General features: G+C 38.0%; 1 protein-coding gene across 1 annotated transcript in view; it reads left to right on the top strand.

Annotated features, from left to right (window-relative positions):
• Positions 1-18,399, top strand: part of SPAG16 (sperm associated antigen 16) — a 427,499-nt gene that overhangs the window by 247,223 nt on the left and 161,877 nt on the right. Inside the window, 1 exon segment of the mRNA XM_076342108.1 lies at positions 11,020-11,146. Coding sequence (XP_076198223.1) covers positions 11,020-11,146 — 127 coding nt within the window.

Below are 18,399 nucleotides of genomic sequence, written 5' to 3'. Positions count from 1 at the left end.
GTAAGTGATGAAAAGGAAGAGAATAAAAGAAAAGACAAAGAAATTCTTCAGGGTACTTGAAATGCACCTTAAAGGAGATCTGAATATTGAGTTTAGATGGCTCATCTTTTCCCCAATGTTTTATTTGAACAGCAGAAACCTAAAACTGTACAATAACCTGTTTGAACAGAACAGTTCTAACATAAGCATTAATATACACACAGAAAAAATTAAATCACATGGCAGTGATCCATCTGTTACCTTTCAAAATCAACAGCAGTAAGATCTTGGATGAATTAACAGAGATATCTAGGTTTAGTTGTTCAGGGTTAGCCAGAAAAGGCAGAAGTTTTACCTGTAAAGTTTTTGTATTAAAAAAAAAAGGCAAAAATAATAAAAACATGGCAGCTTCCGTATTGACTGCGAAAACAGGACATCGGTTCAATGCTGATGTCAGCTGATATGATAATTGAGGATAACCCACTGTCACCAGGGAGTGAGACTTTGCTTATTCGGCTGCAGAACTGCTGAGCAGAAAACATGCTCGTACTAGTTCTGCAGTGTTTAATGTCGGCTTAAATGGTTCAGATCTATTTTATTATTACTGAATTGTGCTTATCTGATTATGTAGTACCCATATGCCTTGAGGGAGTAGGAGATAATTGTTTAATAAAATAAGGCTATGGTTTTCAATAAGTGATTTCTGGTGCTCCCGTCTTTAACTGTCCAACAAAAAAATCCCTTAAGGAAGCTTGATTTGCAGAAAGTGCTGAGCAAGGGTTAGAGTCAAAAAATAATATAAGCATCACCATGTACCTTTCTGAACCTGAGTGCACCTTGCCCCTGGATTGATGTCAATAATTCTGGGATAGATGATTATGCTTTCTGTATATTGCAAGGGAGAACCAGGCATCTCAGAGGAAGATTGTGTTCTAGTTCCTGTCCTAAGGACTGAAATGGCATTTTATTCAATATCTATGAAATACAAGAGCTGGCCTTGGAGGGGGACAGCTTCAGATCTTGTCACTCTGAGTGCTGTGACCATTGGCCTGCTGAAATTTTTTTCTTCAGCTATTTTCTTTAGTATTTTCGTCACATAGTCAGACTCGATGAAAAAGTTAGAAAGTTATAGCCATGAACGTATGGTTTAATACATGTGAGTTGACTTTCCTGAGGTAGAGGGAAGAACTAAACCTAGATTTTGAAATTTGATCGAGGAATCTAGGGTGCGTGCTCCTGCATCACATTAGGAGTGGGTACCAATGCACTTTATGTGGGGTCCAAATCCCATAGGTATATGTTACAGATGTTCTGGGAATGCCGGCTAAGTTGACTTCCTTAGAGTAGGGTTAACAAATTTGTTGTTTCTCACTGAGTTCAGATTACAAATTGCTAAATATTGTCAGGATAAAAATACTTTAGACCATTCGCAGACATCGGTCTTTTACTGATCTTTATAAGCAAGACCAAGGTTTTGTATATGACCAAGACGGTGCTTGGAAAGGGCACTTATTAAGATCTAGGTTTTGGATATAAATGCCTAAATGTTGTTCCTGTCCCATGACTTTCAAAGTCATTTTTATTGACCTGATTCAGACCTTGGGAAAATATGGCCCTTTTCAAATGTAGAGTAATCCAAAGTTGAAGCACATAAAAATGCATCTCACTTCTGAAAAATCTGGATTTAAAGTGACATGCTTCTGTTCAAACTAAAGTAGCTGAAATAAATTATCAAAGTTGATTTGCAGCCCAATTTCAGTGGAAAGTGAGCTTTTGCAACAGCTGTTGCCATGAGCTGAAAAATGCCTGGTGCTGCCAACAATTAGGTGTTGACTAGTGAGATTTTAAAGATACCTTGACAAGGTACAGAGTTCAACCGAGCCTACATAGTAAAAGGTAATGAAGAATATATTACAATCTGGTATGAAAATATATGTGCTATATTGCAAAACTTTTAATCTCAGCAGTTGCCCTCTTGGAACCGACTGCAATGTATTCCTTGCCCTCCTGAAGACAGACCTGGCAACTGCAACCCTTTTTCTGCTGTTAGGGTGGCCATGGTGTGCTGCCGAAGCATTCAGGCTTCTCTGGCCTCCCTTGCTACTGTGACTCGATCCAGAATAGCTACACATGAAAAAATGGTTGTTTCAATTCATGATGATCGCTTGTTGGTGTCTCAGAGATAGCTGTGGAAGTACTAATTTCTGTTGCTAGTTTTAGGCTGAGTTTGGCAAAGTGATACGTCTTTTGGTCTTGGTTCAGCTGAACATTTAGGAAAATACTTACATTTAAAGATGTGCTTAGTTCCAGATCGCATCTGTAAAGGATTCTACAGTGTCACTATATTGCTTTAGAAATCAGTTTGATCTTGTAATTGTGGATACTGTTCTTCTCATACAATGACACTTACTTCAGGTGCGCACTGTGATTATATAAGCTTAATTATATTGATATAAAATCATACCGTTAACGGGAAAAGTTAGAAGAAGAGTAAACCATTCTTAAGTAGAGCTCTTATGCCTTATTGTTTTATCTTTCCTTTTAAAAAAATTAAGCTTCACACCAAAACCCCTTTATCTGGAAGCAGAAAATAATACAAATAATAATACTTCTTACACAACACTTCACTTGTTCAAAGAAATGTAAGATATTAAGAGGCTAAACTTTCAGTATAATAATGAGCAGATTCATTATTCATGTTTCAAGCCAATAAAAAAGGAGATAGATTATTGGCATACACTGTTAGTTTTTCACATCTTCTAGTGAAAGCCTAAGTAGAATGTTATTAATTCAGTAATTTGCACTTTTCACTCATACAAAACATATAAAGCTATTGTCAATCATATTTATTATTCTCAATGTTTATCAAAATAGATCGTGGTTTTAAGTAGTATTCGAATCACTCAAAGAACATAATGTAATTGTTTATATTTCTTTTTTGTCTACTTTTGCTAGACATGGTACCTGTGAAAGTCTTGTTTTGTAAAATCCAACCAACCACTATCTCTGTGCGCACTATGCAGAAACACACACAATAATCAATGGTAGAAAATAAGGGCTCTCATTATTTCTCAGGCTAGCATCAGGCAGTCAAGTCTATGTTCAACACCATAGCAACCAGTGTGTCCTTAAAACTTTGCCTTTGTGCTTTTTGTCTGAGAGTATTTTTTTCTCAGAGATATGTCTTAGTAAGCTGATCAATATCTCACTAGTAGTGGAAGTTTCCACACACTCAATAAATACACAGCTTCTACTAAAATGCACATAATAGAGCTCTTCCAGAAAAATAAATACAGTGTTATAACTGGCTACTTCTCCAGTAATACATGTTCTGTTACATAAATTACAAGGAATTGAGACAAATATGCATTTTAATCCCAAAGGTAAGGCATGAAGTTTTGCAGCCTCTTTCTCCCACATTTATAGAACACTATTTCAAGGACTGTGATTCTTTGGCTGTTATCTTATTTCACTGCAGAATAGAAATCTGACTGGAGCATTGCTTTCTGCTGGTTAATTATAAATTTGTTAGGGGAGTTTTGACCAAATGTCCCTCACTATTAGACCTTGCTGAATCTGAAGTTCAAGCTATTAGACTTCATTTAATGTAATACATCGCCCTGTTTTTCTGTTCTGTGTGTGCTTTTTTGTATTTTCCGTGTTCTCAGGTATGTTCAATTTTCCCTTTCTGGGCATTGTTTGCCAAAGAGGCTCTTTCAAGTTACAGAAATAGGACAAAGTAATTTTTAGAACAGCAAAATATGTAAGGAGGCAAGGTCCCTAGAGGTGAAATAAATTTCCAGCGCAACACAACAAAATAGCTTTCCTGTTCTGTTTGGATGTTGCTGTTGACTGAGTAGCTTGTTAACAGCACACAGATGCGTAAATGGTAGCAAGGCTGTGCACCGCTAGTGGAGGTGGCACCACAGAATAAGAGAAGCCCATATTTGTATTTTGAGTTGGAGGAAAGGTTTACAGACAAGCTTATGGGCACACTATAATGGACTTGCTTTTGGCCCACATTCCTCCTGTAGGTAGATTTTAACACTTAAGTGGTGCTTGCAAGATTGAACCCCAAAATATCCGGGACTAGGCTGGGCTGGGGAGCACTCAGTGTGCTCAGACCTCATAAAATGAGATCCAAAGTTAAGGGCCAGTCATGCTCAGATGTTGCCTTTCAGTTTTCTCTTAGAGTTTTGCTAAAAGGGAGGTCTTGCAATATATGTTAGACAAATTCAGTCCGGACTGTGGGCTTACCCGAAGGTGTAGTTGCATCCCGTGTGAGCACAAAAGCCGGTGCAAGGTGTTCCTTATACAAGCAGGGCCAGAAGAGGACTGTGACTACAATTCCCACTTGCAGCAGGGTGGTATCTGTTCACCTACTAAATCGCTGTAGTTTTTATTACTGATTTCAGCAGGAACTGAAGCAGGGCTGGTGACGGTTTTGTTGAGTCTTTATAAATTGGTGTTAAAGGAAAGCTGCCGTGCTCAGTTCAGCTCCTGAAAAGTAAGGGGAAAAGAACTTTGCTAAATTTCAGAGAAGAAATCTGCACTCTGAAAAATAAACTGCTGCAGCCTTTCAAAACTTATCAAGCAAGACAAAAATGTAACTGTTAAAGTTGACTTATGTCCTTTTAATTAAAAGAAGCAATTTGATCCATTTCAGAACCTCCATGTTTTAAGAGTATGACTCCTAAGTTCTCATGTTTCTCAAGGAGGTCTAAGAAAAGGATGTAACAGTATTTTATTGCAGACTTGTAAACCTGCTGAGTCAGATGAGTAATGTTTGTTTATATACCTAGAAAATATTAATAAAACATTTACATCATGTTTGGGGTTCGTTCTTCCTTGGCTAAGTCTTCCTAGTTGCTAAGCCTTTGCTTTGCTTTTGGCAGAAGGAGGAGGAAAAGGACAGAGGAAGGGAAAGGATTGCACCCTTGAACTTACCAATTAAGTCCATACCGCTTCAGAGATCAGTTTCTTTTTACATGCTCAATTTACTGTGCACTAGACCAAAAGCGTGAGCTGTCAGGCTCCTGTGGTATTCAACCTGGATCTAATCCTGCTCCTACTGACATCAGTGTCAAACCTTGTGTTGCTTTCAGTGGGAGCAGGACTTAACACACCATGCTTGTTGATTCAGCCAGCCTTACCTGGCCGAGCTCAGAGCAGCCTCTGATGTGAGTGATGACAGCAAGGTTTAATACTTAATCTTGCTTCTACTCACTGTGAATTTAAAAATTGTAACAATTAAAATTATCTGAAACCAACAATATAAAGTGATTTCACATGATTTAATAACTTAAGAGTAACTCTGCAAACTGACCCTTGATAGAGAAACCCTGACTTACAGCTTCTTTTAAATTGGGGCATTGCTCTTTGTTTTGCAGAGCACTCAGATTGCAAAGGTTAAAACAATCCATGAGTGCTGAGTATTAAGATAAATTACACAAAGATTTAATTTATATTTTCTTTCTAAAAATTTATAAATATTTTAGAAGAAATGTTTACATTTTCACAAAAACAGTAGTAGCATATACTTTACCACTTCATTTTCAAAGTGTCACACGCTAGTTTGAAAGAGGGCACAAATGAATGTTCACAATTTGAAGAGAGCTTCATTTTATTGATGATAAATAGTAATTGAATGAAGAGGCTCATATTGACAGCATCATGCTGGCATATATCTTTTCAGAGGCAAATGCATGTTATAGAGGAAGTGTCCCCACATGTCAATGTCTTATAAAATGTGTTACATTTAGTGAAATAATGGGTCAAGAAAAAAAATTATTGTCATAAATGATGGTAGGCACTTTTTTCTGAAATACTGGTAGTTTTACATTCTTGACATGAATAATTGGATGTGTCATATGTGAAGCTACCTAGAAATAAAATAGACGTCATAAAATGTAAAGACATGATAGAATGCATTTATAACAGCATAAAACAAACTGGCATTTTAATGTCTTAAGCCAGCCCATTTGCTATACTTGCCCATTGATCTTGGCTAGAAAAGTTTTATGCTTAATTTAAACATATTTTGGAGACAAAGCCATATAATGGGAAAGCAATAGGATTTGTTTTTGTTAAAAGTATTCTTCTTTTAACTGTTACAATTATATCACTATAACAGGATTGGAGGCTCGTTGTTGTGTGACCTTACAAAACGTCCTCAGAAATGTTGTTGTCCACCTTCATAGCAGGCGACTTTCTGGTGTAATTTACATTGACGTTCTACCTGTTAGTGATTGCAGGTCACACAGAAGAATGTTATTCAATAGACATGAGAAAGGGTTTAGTTTAGTGTTTGTTCCGTGGGATGACTTGAGAGAGTAGTTGTTGGGAAAGAGAGTACAGTTTGAGAGTGTTTGTGCATTTAATGTATTCCTTTGGAAGGCATGTAAAAAGATGGTTGGTAGAGGCACTGACCCAAAAGTACATGCTTAAAATCTCATTAATTTTGATTGGCTGTATAGGTGCTTTTAATTACTATGCTTGAAATGATATTTAATATGGCATGGCAATAAAACAAGTAACTATGACTACCTAACTAATCACTGAAATGGTATCATCCCTTACCCCCCCAATTTTTCCAACTGGAGCTGAACATAGAAACCACATGCTTTAAAAAAAAAAAAAATCAAGAAAGTAGGCAGAGCTTGTCCTGTTTTCATAGGATTGCTAGTAAGCATGTGTCGGGTGTTGGGTGTTTTTTTAAAAACACTTTTAAATAGCAAACAAATTGGCAACATGTAATCTCACTTGTTGCTCTGGTTTGCTGTGTGTCTTTGGAAATGAGTGCTAAGCTGGTGTGGAGCGCTGCAGGTTGTCCAATGCTTTGTGCCCTGTATAGCCTTTAGCAAGAAATAAGTACCAGGCAATTGTAGAATGTTCCCATCAGGGCATGCCAGCTTGTTGTCCTTACTGAGTTTTAACTCCGTCTGTGCAGATAGGAAAGTATACAGGGTAAGAGAAATCTACCCACTATCTGTATTTTCTTTTAAATTATTGTACAGTTGTTGAAATACCTAACTAGTGCATTATTTGTCTGCTATTGTACATTAGTGTAGAGACAGCAGCCTGTTAATAATCAGCGAAGTCTTATGTGAGTGGAAATGTTTCATATCTTCTCTTTTCAATGCAGTTTTACTGAAAGCCCTTTTGAATTTGAATGAACAATTCTGTAATGTGATTCTCAAAAAAGAAGTCTCTAAAAAGTTGAGCAAGTAAGATTTTCCCATCACTGTTGAGCTAGTGATATCAATAATGGTATGATTAATTTAAATGCCAACATTCATGGCATAAGTGTGCTTCTTATGACTATAACAGTCTGTCCATGTTTGTTTGAATCTGTTAAGAAAAATCGAAACCTGGTGAGGTAGAATAAAGGCTGATTTATTGATGGGCGTCATTACCTTACCTGGATTTAAGGGAAGGGAAATTGACTTTATAGAGAAAAAGATAACACTGAGGATAATTAGTCATGAGTCAAGAAAATGTGTTAACTTATGTTTTACGTTGAAAAAGTAGTAATAACATGGGTAAAGGATGAGGGTTGGAATCGGTATCTGAGATGAGGTTCAGAATGCAATCTGCAAAGTACTGAACTACTGAGCAGTATTTCTACCATGGCATCATTTATTCAGGACCTCTGTCTCTGGATGTGAGCAACAAGAGTACTGCAAATGCCTAACCTACTATTCATAGATGATTCCCTCTCTCTTCTGAACTAAAAGGTTCAGAGATAGTGAAGTTTATATCCATGAGGCTATGTGTTCATAATGAGAAAAAAATATTAGATAATGAATGTTGCTACAGATTTATTCTAGTGTAGATAAACTTGAACCATTGAATAGAAATATGAGCTCCCATGAAAAACAGGATGATGCTCTACCCTTAATATCAACTTCGTTTTGTGGAAAAAGAACATCTAAATAAAATGTTCCCCTTTCTGACCAAAAGACAGCTTGTATACAAGACAGTCTTGCTGAAATTATATCTCAGCTGGAAGGAAAGATGAGTTTATTTTATGTAGCAGTTGGAGGTTCTTAGAAATATCAGTCAGTCAGTTACCAGAGTGGTAAATTAAATCTTGAGAGCCAGAGCTCACTCATCAGTACGCAATGATATGGAAGTGGCAAGGAGAGAGAGAGACAACTGCATCAGGTCTGGGTGTTTATGTTCTTGATGGAAAAGTACAAATCATTTCCTTCCCTTCTGCTGCTGTCATGGTCCATCACTTTAGTCCATTTTCACCTTGCTAAGGGATTCTGAATGGGCCTTCCTGCTTTGGCACCTAATTAATCTCTCACAAGCCTGTTCTTGCAGCCTGTCTGCCTGGGGTGGTCTATATCTTATGTCAGTGATTCACAAACAAAATATTCTTTTTTTCTTTACTCTCCTTCCTTTTCCTGTATTCTTTCACCCCAAGCCCCCTTAAGTAGGTTGAAGATGATGTTCTCCCCCTGCCTTTGAAAAGGACATACATACGTCCTGTTATTACAGGAAAATATCCCCTTTTCGTCTAGTGAAACACTGTCACACTGTGGTATATAAAGTTGTCTATGTTTTCAAAACTAATAAGGGCACACAAAAATACACAGCAGGATTTTGCTTGCCAGAAACTGTTCAGCAACTCAAAGTCCTTACAGTGTAGGAGGCAAGCAGGAAATCATTGGTCACTTTTAAAAAATGGCATACCTATACACAAATAAAAGTATATGATCTGAGATGAAAAAGGCATATTCTGTGGTGTAAAACATTACTGTGAGACTGTGAAACAAAAAAATATTTTATTGAAGTTATTTTACTGTCGTATATCAAGTGATCATGAATATCAGATATCTTGTGCACCGAGCTCTAACAGCCACAACACTTTATGACTAGTTTAAAATGAGTCCTTGTGATAAAATAACACATGTAGTCTATATAACAGATAATACTGAATAGTATAATGTATTATCTATAATAGAAAAACATAGATTCTGTAAAATGATACCAGTGGAGTTTAATATTTCTTTGAAATATATTTCCTGGATAATATTGCTACTCAGAAACAACTTCTCTCCCTTCTACTATCCCTTCTGTAGGGACAGACTTGGTGTTCAGCTCAGCGCAGCATATGCATTTCAGTCTGGGAAATGGAAAGGCATTAAAATAGGTCTGAGAAGTCACTTTTTAGATCAGTGATCAGGGGTAGAGTCCATCAAAACCCTTTAGCTCTACTGGCCTGTAGCTGATCTGCAGGTACTGATCTTCTGTGCTGTTGATATAAAACCTGCAAGAGCTCCAAGAGTCTTCTGGTGACATACAGGCAGGAAGAAAAGGAAAAAAAAACCCACATCTTTAATTCCCCCTGCTGACAGTTTCCTTAATAAATATTGTAAGAAATTTCTCAGTTAAGAGCCACCCAGTAATCTAATTTGCAAGCCCCAATGATATATTCAGCAGCCAGCTCAGGGGAGGTGTGTTTCTACTGTCAGAATCACATGAGCAGGGAATAAAATTCTGAGCTCTCACTGAAAGCTGTAATAATTTATGATGAGTTGTTGGCTTTTATTTTTTCATACTATTTTTGACTCAGCTGAACAAAGAGGATAGAACTGCTACTGACTTTACATTGATTAGGTTTTTCCATAGCATGCTCACCTACCTGTATGTTTTCACAGGATATAACAATACAAACACTGCAAATTCATGAAGCTTCATGTACATCTAAAGAAATCATAGACTGAAACCCATATCAGCATGGCTGACTCTTGTATACAGCCATAATGAGTGGTGAATGCCAGTTCATTTCAATTGTCTCCCCTCTTGACATGCTTGTGTAGGAGTTAAGCTTTTGCCATTCTGTTCAGTTTGAATAATCCCAGATTTGTTTGTTGCCTTCTGTGTTGTCCTGGTGAGGCATCCTTGGGCTCTTCCTTCTCTTCTCCTGGACTCAAGTTTAAGGAACGTTCTTCTCTGGTGTGCATGCAGAAAACAAAACAGAAGCCGAAAAGCTTTTCTAAGATCATAGCCATATAGCCAACGTCAGGCTGTTTTGTGAGAGAACTGATTCTCTACATCAGTGTCGTGGTGGTTGTGTTCTATTCCTTACAATTGGAAAAGCTTCCCCTCTTGTGTTCCATCTGTATCAAGTTCATACGCTGAACTGAGAAGGATCAATAGTGTTGTCTCAGAAATTAACTTAGTAAAAGATAAGAAAGCAAAACAAAAACATCTAGGGTATTACTTCATAGCTTATCAGCTGGGAGAAGGCAGGATAGTTGGAAGTCTTCAGCCTTGAAACAACTTCCAGAACCATGTCACAGAGTAATTCCATCTGAGCTGTGGTCAGTTCATTGTAAAGACTTTGGTGCTTGGGGTTCACCTCTGTTCTCTCACATCTGCTTTAAGAACTTACAGCTTATAATGGCTACTGGTGGGGCTTCTCTTCTGCAGCGAAAAGGCCTCTTGGGTGTCCACAGTGACAAGACTTTACCCTCAGTGAAGAACTCCCAGACATTGCTTAGTTTCTATAAGTCTTTCTGCAGACCTTGAGAAGAAAGTCAGGCTGCCAGCACTCTCTGGCTTTCTTCAAGGTGCATGTTGGCATGGTGCTATAGATTTCTTAGACACATTGTAAGCAAGAAGGAATAAGATATCTTTAAAAAGGAAATGGTGCTGTCCCTATCCTACCTTTTCATCCACGTTCCTTTTAAATTCTACATCAACAAGGTTTTTGAGGATGCACCCAGAAAACATAAAGTGGTGCTTTCATTGTTGCTCCTTTCAATTCAATCTTTTAAAACCCGCTTCTCCATTTCTTTTTACCTTCCCACTATAGCCTTCATTACTGGGAAGCAAACACTAACTGGTTTGGGTTTTTTATTTTCTCTGTGGTGTAGTGTTTGGGTGATGAATACCCGTCAATGTTCATTTTTTCTAAAGAGTAACTAGGAAAGATACATGAAACGTGTTACTAATTTAACTAAACTTGTCTCTTGTTCTTATTATCCTGAATGGCAAGTGCTGTATTTCTGTTATTTTCTTTTGCAGTGAGAGATGCAGATATACAACGTGTGGCCATAAAGACTCAGTCAATAGCATTGAGTTTCTTCCGTTCTCCAACACTGTTCTCACTAGCTCTGCTGACAAGACTTTATCTCTCTGGGATGCCAGAACGGTAAGTAGTCTTTTTCTTGGTCTTTCTTGAATTCAAGCAAAGTGATGGCATGTATGGTGTAAGAAAAATGAAAGCCAGTGTAAAATCAAAATAGAAAGTAAGGGTGATGTGGCGATAGAATATTCACTAACACAGCTATTATCTTCTGACCAAAAATATCACCATATAACTTTTCCTTGACATCTGAAGTAACTGAGTCCTCACAGTGCAACAAATGGACATGCGCTGAGATCACTGAATAAACAGGTAGACTTAATTAGGTGGCGGTGGTTTTAGCAGACTGCACAGCTGGACACTGTGCTGTATCAGTTCAATAGACAGAGCAGCTGAAGGTCAGTTTTGTCAGGCTTCTTTTGTAGGTGCTGGCATGTGCTTTAAGTTACGTACAAAGGAAATGGGGGAAAATGCCATAGGAGAAACACAAGCTGCATATAAGTCTAATATATTTATTCTTCCTCTAGAAGGGATCCCCCCCGACACCTAGAACTCACTGCTGATTTCTCAAGAAATATGTATTATTTTCTCCATATCACTGTAGGTAGCGTCAGAAACTCTGCATCTCTTCCTTTATTCTTCTCTACTTTCATTCTTTGGTATAGGTACAAATGGATTTAGTACATTGGGGAGTGTATTTGTCCCTGCTGCTTTGCAGACTAAATATGTAAATTCTGTTCAAATAGAAGATGAGAGCAAGGCGAGAGGAATTTTTTTTCTCTTTCATCAGAAAATTCAATAATTATTGTTGTTGTTGTGGTATTTCTCATAGAGCAACTCTTGAAATTCTCAAGTTGCTACTTCAGTTGGTATTACGGTCACTTTGCATTTCACAAACAGTGTAAAGATACAAGATTCCAGCCTGGAAGAGAAGATTGTATTCATGGAAGGGATTTAAGAGGAAGGAGGCAAAGAGCTATTGCTGTGTATTAATAGGTATTGTCATCAGAGCTATACAAACATAGGATAAGAAAAAATGACATGAAAATGACAGTGGAATGTTTGAGATGCTCATTAGGCAATTTCTATTTATGCATCATAGAAACAGACTGAATAGAAGGTCATTTAATAATAATCCTGGGCATAAAGCACAACAAGTTAAAATGAAGCCAGTCAAGACTCATTGTTCTTAAATGCGTTGGTTTGTAAGAATATTTGATATCCAAATATGAATAATTCAAAAAGAGAAAAAATATTGAAATACAATCAAAAGTGAAAAACTCAGTGGAAAAATAGATTTCTGCTTTGTTTTGTTTTCAGTAAATCCTGCAAGGAACTTTATCTTGCAAATGTCTCAGTAATCTCCTGTTCATAGCAAATTAACATAATTATAAAAGAGTTTTTCTTTGGTAAACTTATGGAAAAACCCTGCCCAATTTTCATTCACCAGCACTGTTTGTCAACTTTGGGTAATTTTGCTAAGATAGGAAAGACCTTTTGTGAAGAGAAAACATTGTATACGGCATTTTGTTGTGTATTTATTCTGTTGAATTGTTTCCCTGTTCAGTGGGAAATTTTGCAGATTTCAGATACATGCCCACATTAAAGCATCACTTTAAGTGGTGAAATCACTGTGAAGATGCTATCTCCCTCTAAATACTGAATGATATTAAATGTTCCCTCCAGAAAGATGAATGATTTTCTCCCATTAATTTGGAACAGAGTATTTTCTCACCTCTGTGAGATCAATTAGCATTAAGGAGTACATTTAAGATAGTTTTAATGAAACATGAAAATCATACTCCAGTTTGTTTTCTCCTAAATTAGATTCATATTATTAATCATATCTTGCTCTTCAATCATTAACTTTAGTCAGCTCTCTATTATTAAACATAATGGATGTAGAGAACTGTAAGTCAAAGAGGTGAAAGTTGAATGGACAATGAACTCTGGATTTGGGGCAGAATGGAACATAAATCTTTGTAATTACTAAGCTGAAGCTATAAAGCAGCCTTCAGACTTTCGAAACACATGACATTACTTTTTTCTTTTTTTTTTTTCTGGATAACATAGGGTCAGATCTAATGGTTAGAAAAATCTACAGCGCATTGACTGTAATTTTAAAACTAAGATATATATTGCCTATAGGGAAATGAGAACACAGAAGGATGAATAGTATTAAGATGATTACGGCTCTTTCCAAACATTCTGGGAGAAAACACGGAGTTGGTGTTGGATTTGGAAAGATACATCCTCATACCATGCCAGACTCCCGGTAGATAAGATGTATGAGACGGAGGCTGCAATTCATTAGTAGGAATTTCTTGCCAGTAAAGCTGATGGCTCTCATGCCAAGATAAGCTGCAGAATTTATTTCTCTTTATGCCAGTTTCATAGAAAGACAAGCATATTCTGGCTCTTCACCAGAATATTTTCTCGCTGACACATCAGAGTGAGCATCTCTACTCATGAATTGCAAAGTGTGTCCAATGATAAATGTGAGAGGTGCAAAAGGACATGAGACCCCAAGAGTACAAGTTCACCTGCCTGGGTTAATTCTTCTCATGATAAGCGGTCTGCCACTCACCTGCGTCTCCCACGTTCTGATGAGTAATTTCTTGGGGCTAGTCAGATTTGTCTGGATAACATTTAAGCCAAGCTGAATCTTTGCTCTTTCTCAGACAGATAAAATGCCAAATATTTATACACTTAAATAATTAAATAGAGGAAAAAAAGATACTCACATTTTTCATTCTACATGTTTGAAACGTATTGATTTAGTAACTATCTCATCTGCTTTTTGATTTTTGAAATGTCAGGTTCTATAACTGGCTATTTCATTTTTTAAAAAGTTGTGCAGTGACTGTCATTTAGAAGTCAGCATTCAGTAGTAATGCCCTAAGGAATGTGTCCGACAAGGATTTGGGAAGACTTGTGTGTGTACTTAACTGGACAGTCCCATTCACATCAGTGATTCTATTCTTGTGAATGAAGTTCAGCACATGCACAGCTCTGTAAAAAGTTAGATTCATACAATGATCTATTTTTCTATTTGATTTTGTGAAATACTAAGCATTTGAGATATTGTTTGATAATTGTTGTCCATTTTGGTCTCTACTGGTCACTGATATCCCAGTGCTTGTAGTTTAATTTGTTAATTATCCAGGATATATTTCTGACTTTATACAGTGTAGCCCAAGCATTTAAGACAAGCCCTGTTTTTCTGCATTCCTTTTGCAGAAGACTGCTGGCATATAACACAAATGAAAGGATCCCATTCCCAGTCTACTCTCAAACTAATATCCCTGACATCCAGACAGGAAGGCATCAAGCATGTCAGCTTTTTACTATTTGGGTCAAAGATGACTTAAATAGGGGTAAGACAGCACAGCAGAACAGTGACCAGATGCAAGTTCTAGCTCTGTGCATCAAATTTTATCCTTGACAGTAATTTGTGGCCTGAACAGCACAATCAAAAGTTAGAAGCTCCAAGGTAGTGTGGTCTTTGATTAATAATGCAGGCACCAGTCTCGGAGGAAAAAGGGAAAAACAGAATGAGATTGTCCAAAATCCTGCCTTAACAGCAGCAAATAGCTCCCAGTAATGATAACTCATTCTCATTGAGCCAGAACCTGGCTGTGGCCATCATACTCAAAGACTGGTGTAAAGTTTCCCCCTGCCCCAAAGCGAGGGATGGGAGTGGGAATCCAGGCAGAGCCTCCTTTCAGGCTCATGCAGGGGTATTTCTTCATGGGCGTGAAGAAATTGGTTCTCTCTTAGCCCCTGGAAGTGGTTCATGAGTGTGGTACAGCCACATTTTCTATAGTAGGGCAGGCTGGACTCTTAGGGCCACATTACACTCAGAGAAACACAGTAGGAAGAAGTAGTCAGTGAAAAGAGCAAGAGGCAGCTGGGTGTTCTTTTAGGGCAGGGTTTTTTTCTTTAAATGTGGCATTGGATAAAAAAAGGTCTTAATGTACAGCCCTTTTTAAAGCATTATTTCCTAATAAATTGAGGCTTCTGTACTCATGATGTCTGCTTATCATTTTCTGCTAATAGCTTTTGAATGTTAGCCAGGGTTTGATAGAGTTCAAGTTTCCATGCAATTAGGTCTCTGGGCAACAGCAGGGAAACCCAAATGAATGCCCCATCTGGTAGGAGAAGTGGCAGTGGGTGCTCAGCCCTGCTGTCAGGCACCACCTTTCCTGTGGTCCACAGCAACCCCACCACACTTGTTCTACAGAGTGGTTACAGGCAGTGGTGGTAAGATACTGCCTGGGACTTTTCTTTCTTGGCTTTTCATGATCTACCCCACAGACTTTTAGATCCTGAAATGATCTATCTGTGAGTTCAAAGAAACAGCAGAGTAAATGCCCAAGAATTTGGGGCAGTGTAATTTGCATTTTTGCGGTCTTGCAAAAGGCATCTGATTTAAGGCATACAGATCATTTAAGGACAGTGACTATTTAAAAGGGCTTTTCACACTGTGTCCTACCAGAGAATAAATACTTACGTACACCAGTTTTTGAGCTCTCTGCGAAGGTTGCCAGCTGTGGTGCAGCATTTTAATTATGAGGGCTTAGCTGCTTATGTGTTTCATATGGATGTAGAATAATTACAACGATGCTGATCTAAGCTTCAGTCTTGCAATTTTTTCCTTCACAATACAGCCCGTCTTCCCCCACCGTGTGACGTCTATGGCATGGGACAACCCTGCTGTGGTTCCTGTTCCAACTAGATTGTGCCTGAAAGCTAGTTAACTCTTACTTGATTAAATTCAGTGGCATTGTTCCAAACTAGTAATTTCCTTAGATAACCTTTTTTCTTTCTTCTAATGAAATTATCTTTTAGACCACTTATTTTTCAGTGTTGGTTTTGTCAGAATTCAGTAATTTTCAAATTAGTAATTCCCTAAAATAACCTGTTCTATTTTTGTTTCTTCCAGTGAAATATAAATTACCATTTAGACTACTTGTTTTTCAACATGGATTTTGTCAGAACTTTTTTGTCAGTAGCTTTAAAGTATGTGGGAATATCCAGCTTTTTGTTGGGGTGCTGCCTATCTGTGGTGGGGGCTTTTATGCCTGTGTTCATTTGGAGTGGATATTCACGAGGCAAATTCAGGAAAAATGTCAGAGTATTTAAGGATCAGGTGTATGAGACAGGCACAGCGCAGCCAAAGGGAGTCACTTTGAAAGCTGATCTGGTTGTCTTTGCATTTTTTGGCCTAGTCCAGTTGATTTATCCCCCAGTAAACACCTTAGACACAAAATTATCAGTCAGAATATCCTCAGGGTATTGGATTTGTCAGTTTTATTTGAACCCTTTTGAACTCCTGAGGACCGAATTCAAGAGCTGGGTGGACAGACAGGATGGGCCATTTAAAAAATCTTTGACAGGCAGTTTATGGTTCAAGTCAATCCTTTTCAAAAGTAGGTCAAAGATTGAAGTGGTCAGTATTGGAGACGAAGAGCTCTTCCATGCAAACTTCAATCTCTTAGTGTAATTGAATTATTTTGCTGTAAATAAGGGACATGCAAGGATAAGTCCAGTTCCTGGCATGAAGTGTAACAAATTTTGTGTTCCTGATTCTGTTCTACGTATTTGTAAATAATGGGTTCATATTTTAAAACCCCCTGTCTTAATATGAAAAGGAATTTGAGTCACAGTAAAATATGAAATCAGGAACAAATAGCTATGAATACAGATTAGGTTTTCTCCAAGAAGTAATATCACAAAAGACAAAAGTAAAACTTGAAGAGGTTTATATTAAATCTGTTTGGGATGCTTTCCTAGAGACTTAGAGCCAATTTTTCAAAACCAAAAATATGGCTGAGGAAAAATGCCTTCATTTCCTTCTAACCTTGAAAAATAATTGGAAAAAAACTTGATAAGGTCACTGTCATTTTTAAAAATGCTACATTCTGACTTTTCTCCAAAACAACTTCTGTGGAAAAAGGCAGATTAAAATAAAATATTTCAAATAATGAGCATATAACTCTGCAATTTGGATCAGTTGACCCAGATGCAAGCAAGAAAGTGTCCTATGTTCTTGTTTTGCTGTGGGTTTCTTTTCTTCCTGAGAGGCAGGAAAACCATTGCCCTTCAAAATATATTTGGCTGCTGTCCCCAGAATAACCCTCAGACTGGAACTATGACTCTGTCTTTCATTTGGCCTGCCATTACTGACTTGTCCCTCCTTTTTCTTGCCTTCCTGACTTTGCTCCCAAATCAAACCATTAAATCCAAAGTTTAACAAACTGTATAATCAGTTGATCTCGTGGGCTTTTTTCCCTGTTAAACTAGGTTTAAATTAGACTCTAAATATTTTAGATCAGACAAGTTACCTTGTTCTGCAAAGCTCCAGGTGAATTAGTGGCTCTTAAGAGGTTATAATTACTGTTTTATTAAGCTGTTCCTGTTCATTGACATGCCTGGGCCTGTCTACCAGATGTCAGAGTCCTTTTGCCAGTGGGAAGGCAGCCCCTTTTAACATGTTATCTTCCTCTGCCTTGTCTCCACAACGTTGAAAACCTACGTTCTTACTTCATTTCAAGGAGAAGTCTTTGAGGAGACAAGACAGTTCTGTATGTTAAAGCTTAATATCCATCTTGACTCCTAATTCATGTGAAAGGTATAAATGGCTTTATCTTGGCAGTGATGTAGTTAGTTAGATTAAAGTAACACCTTTTCATCATGATGTTCACAGTCATTTAAGCTGCTACCAGAGAAGAGAGCAACAGGGTCCTCTGCAGCCTGATGATTTCATTCCTGTACTGTCGTGGTTTCCCCAGGGGCTCTGCCTGAGTTTCCTCCTGTAGCTAGAAGTTTGCACCCTTCAGGCAAGGCTTCTTGCAGTGTAGCCCAGCCTGGTTTTAACTCGCTGTGTGTCTTAGAGTGAGCCTTGGCTCCTTTCTCGTATCATTGCCTTTCCCATGGCCAGAGCAGTCCTCTCATCCTTCCCTAGCAACCTATAGGTGTACCTGCCTTTGAATTCCTGTTTGCTGCCAAGCTCACAAACCTCCCAGCACACCTGATTGCCCACCTAGAATCATAGAATCATAGAATCATTGAGGTTGGAAAAGACCTCTAAGATCATCGAGTCCAACCGTCAACCCAACACCACCAGGCCCACTAAACCATGTCCCTAAGCGCCTCATCTACACGTCTTTTAAATACCTCCAGGGATGGGGACTCCACCACTTCCCTGGGCAGCCTGTTCCAATGTTTCACCACTCTTTCAGTAAAGAAATTTTTCCTTACATCCAATCTAAACCTCCCCTGCCGCAACTTGAGGCCATTTCCTCTCGTCCTATCGC

This window comes from Aptenodytes patagonicus, chromosome 6 (genome assembly GCF_965638725.1).
Source record: "Aptenodytes patagonicus chromosome 6, bAptPat1.pri.cur, whole genome shotgun sequence".
NCBI lineage: Eukaryota > Metazoa > Chordata > Aves > Sphenisciformes > Spheniscidae > Aptenodytes > Aptenodytes patagonicus.
Note: the sequence above shows the minus strand (reverse complement) of the source record. Positions and strands in the feature narration are given on the sequence as shown.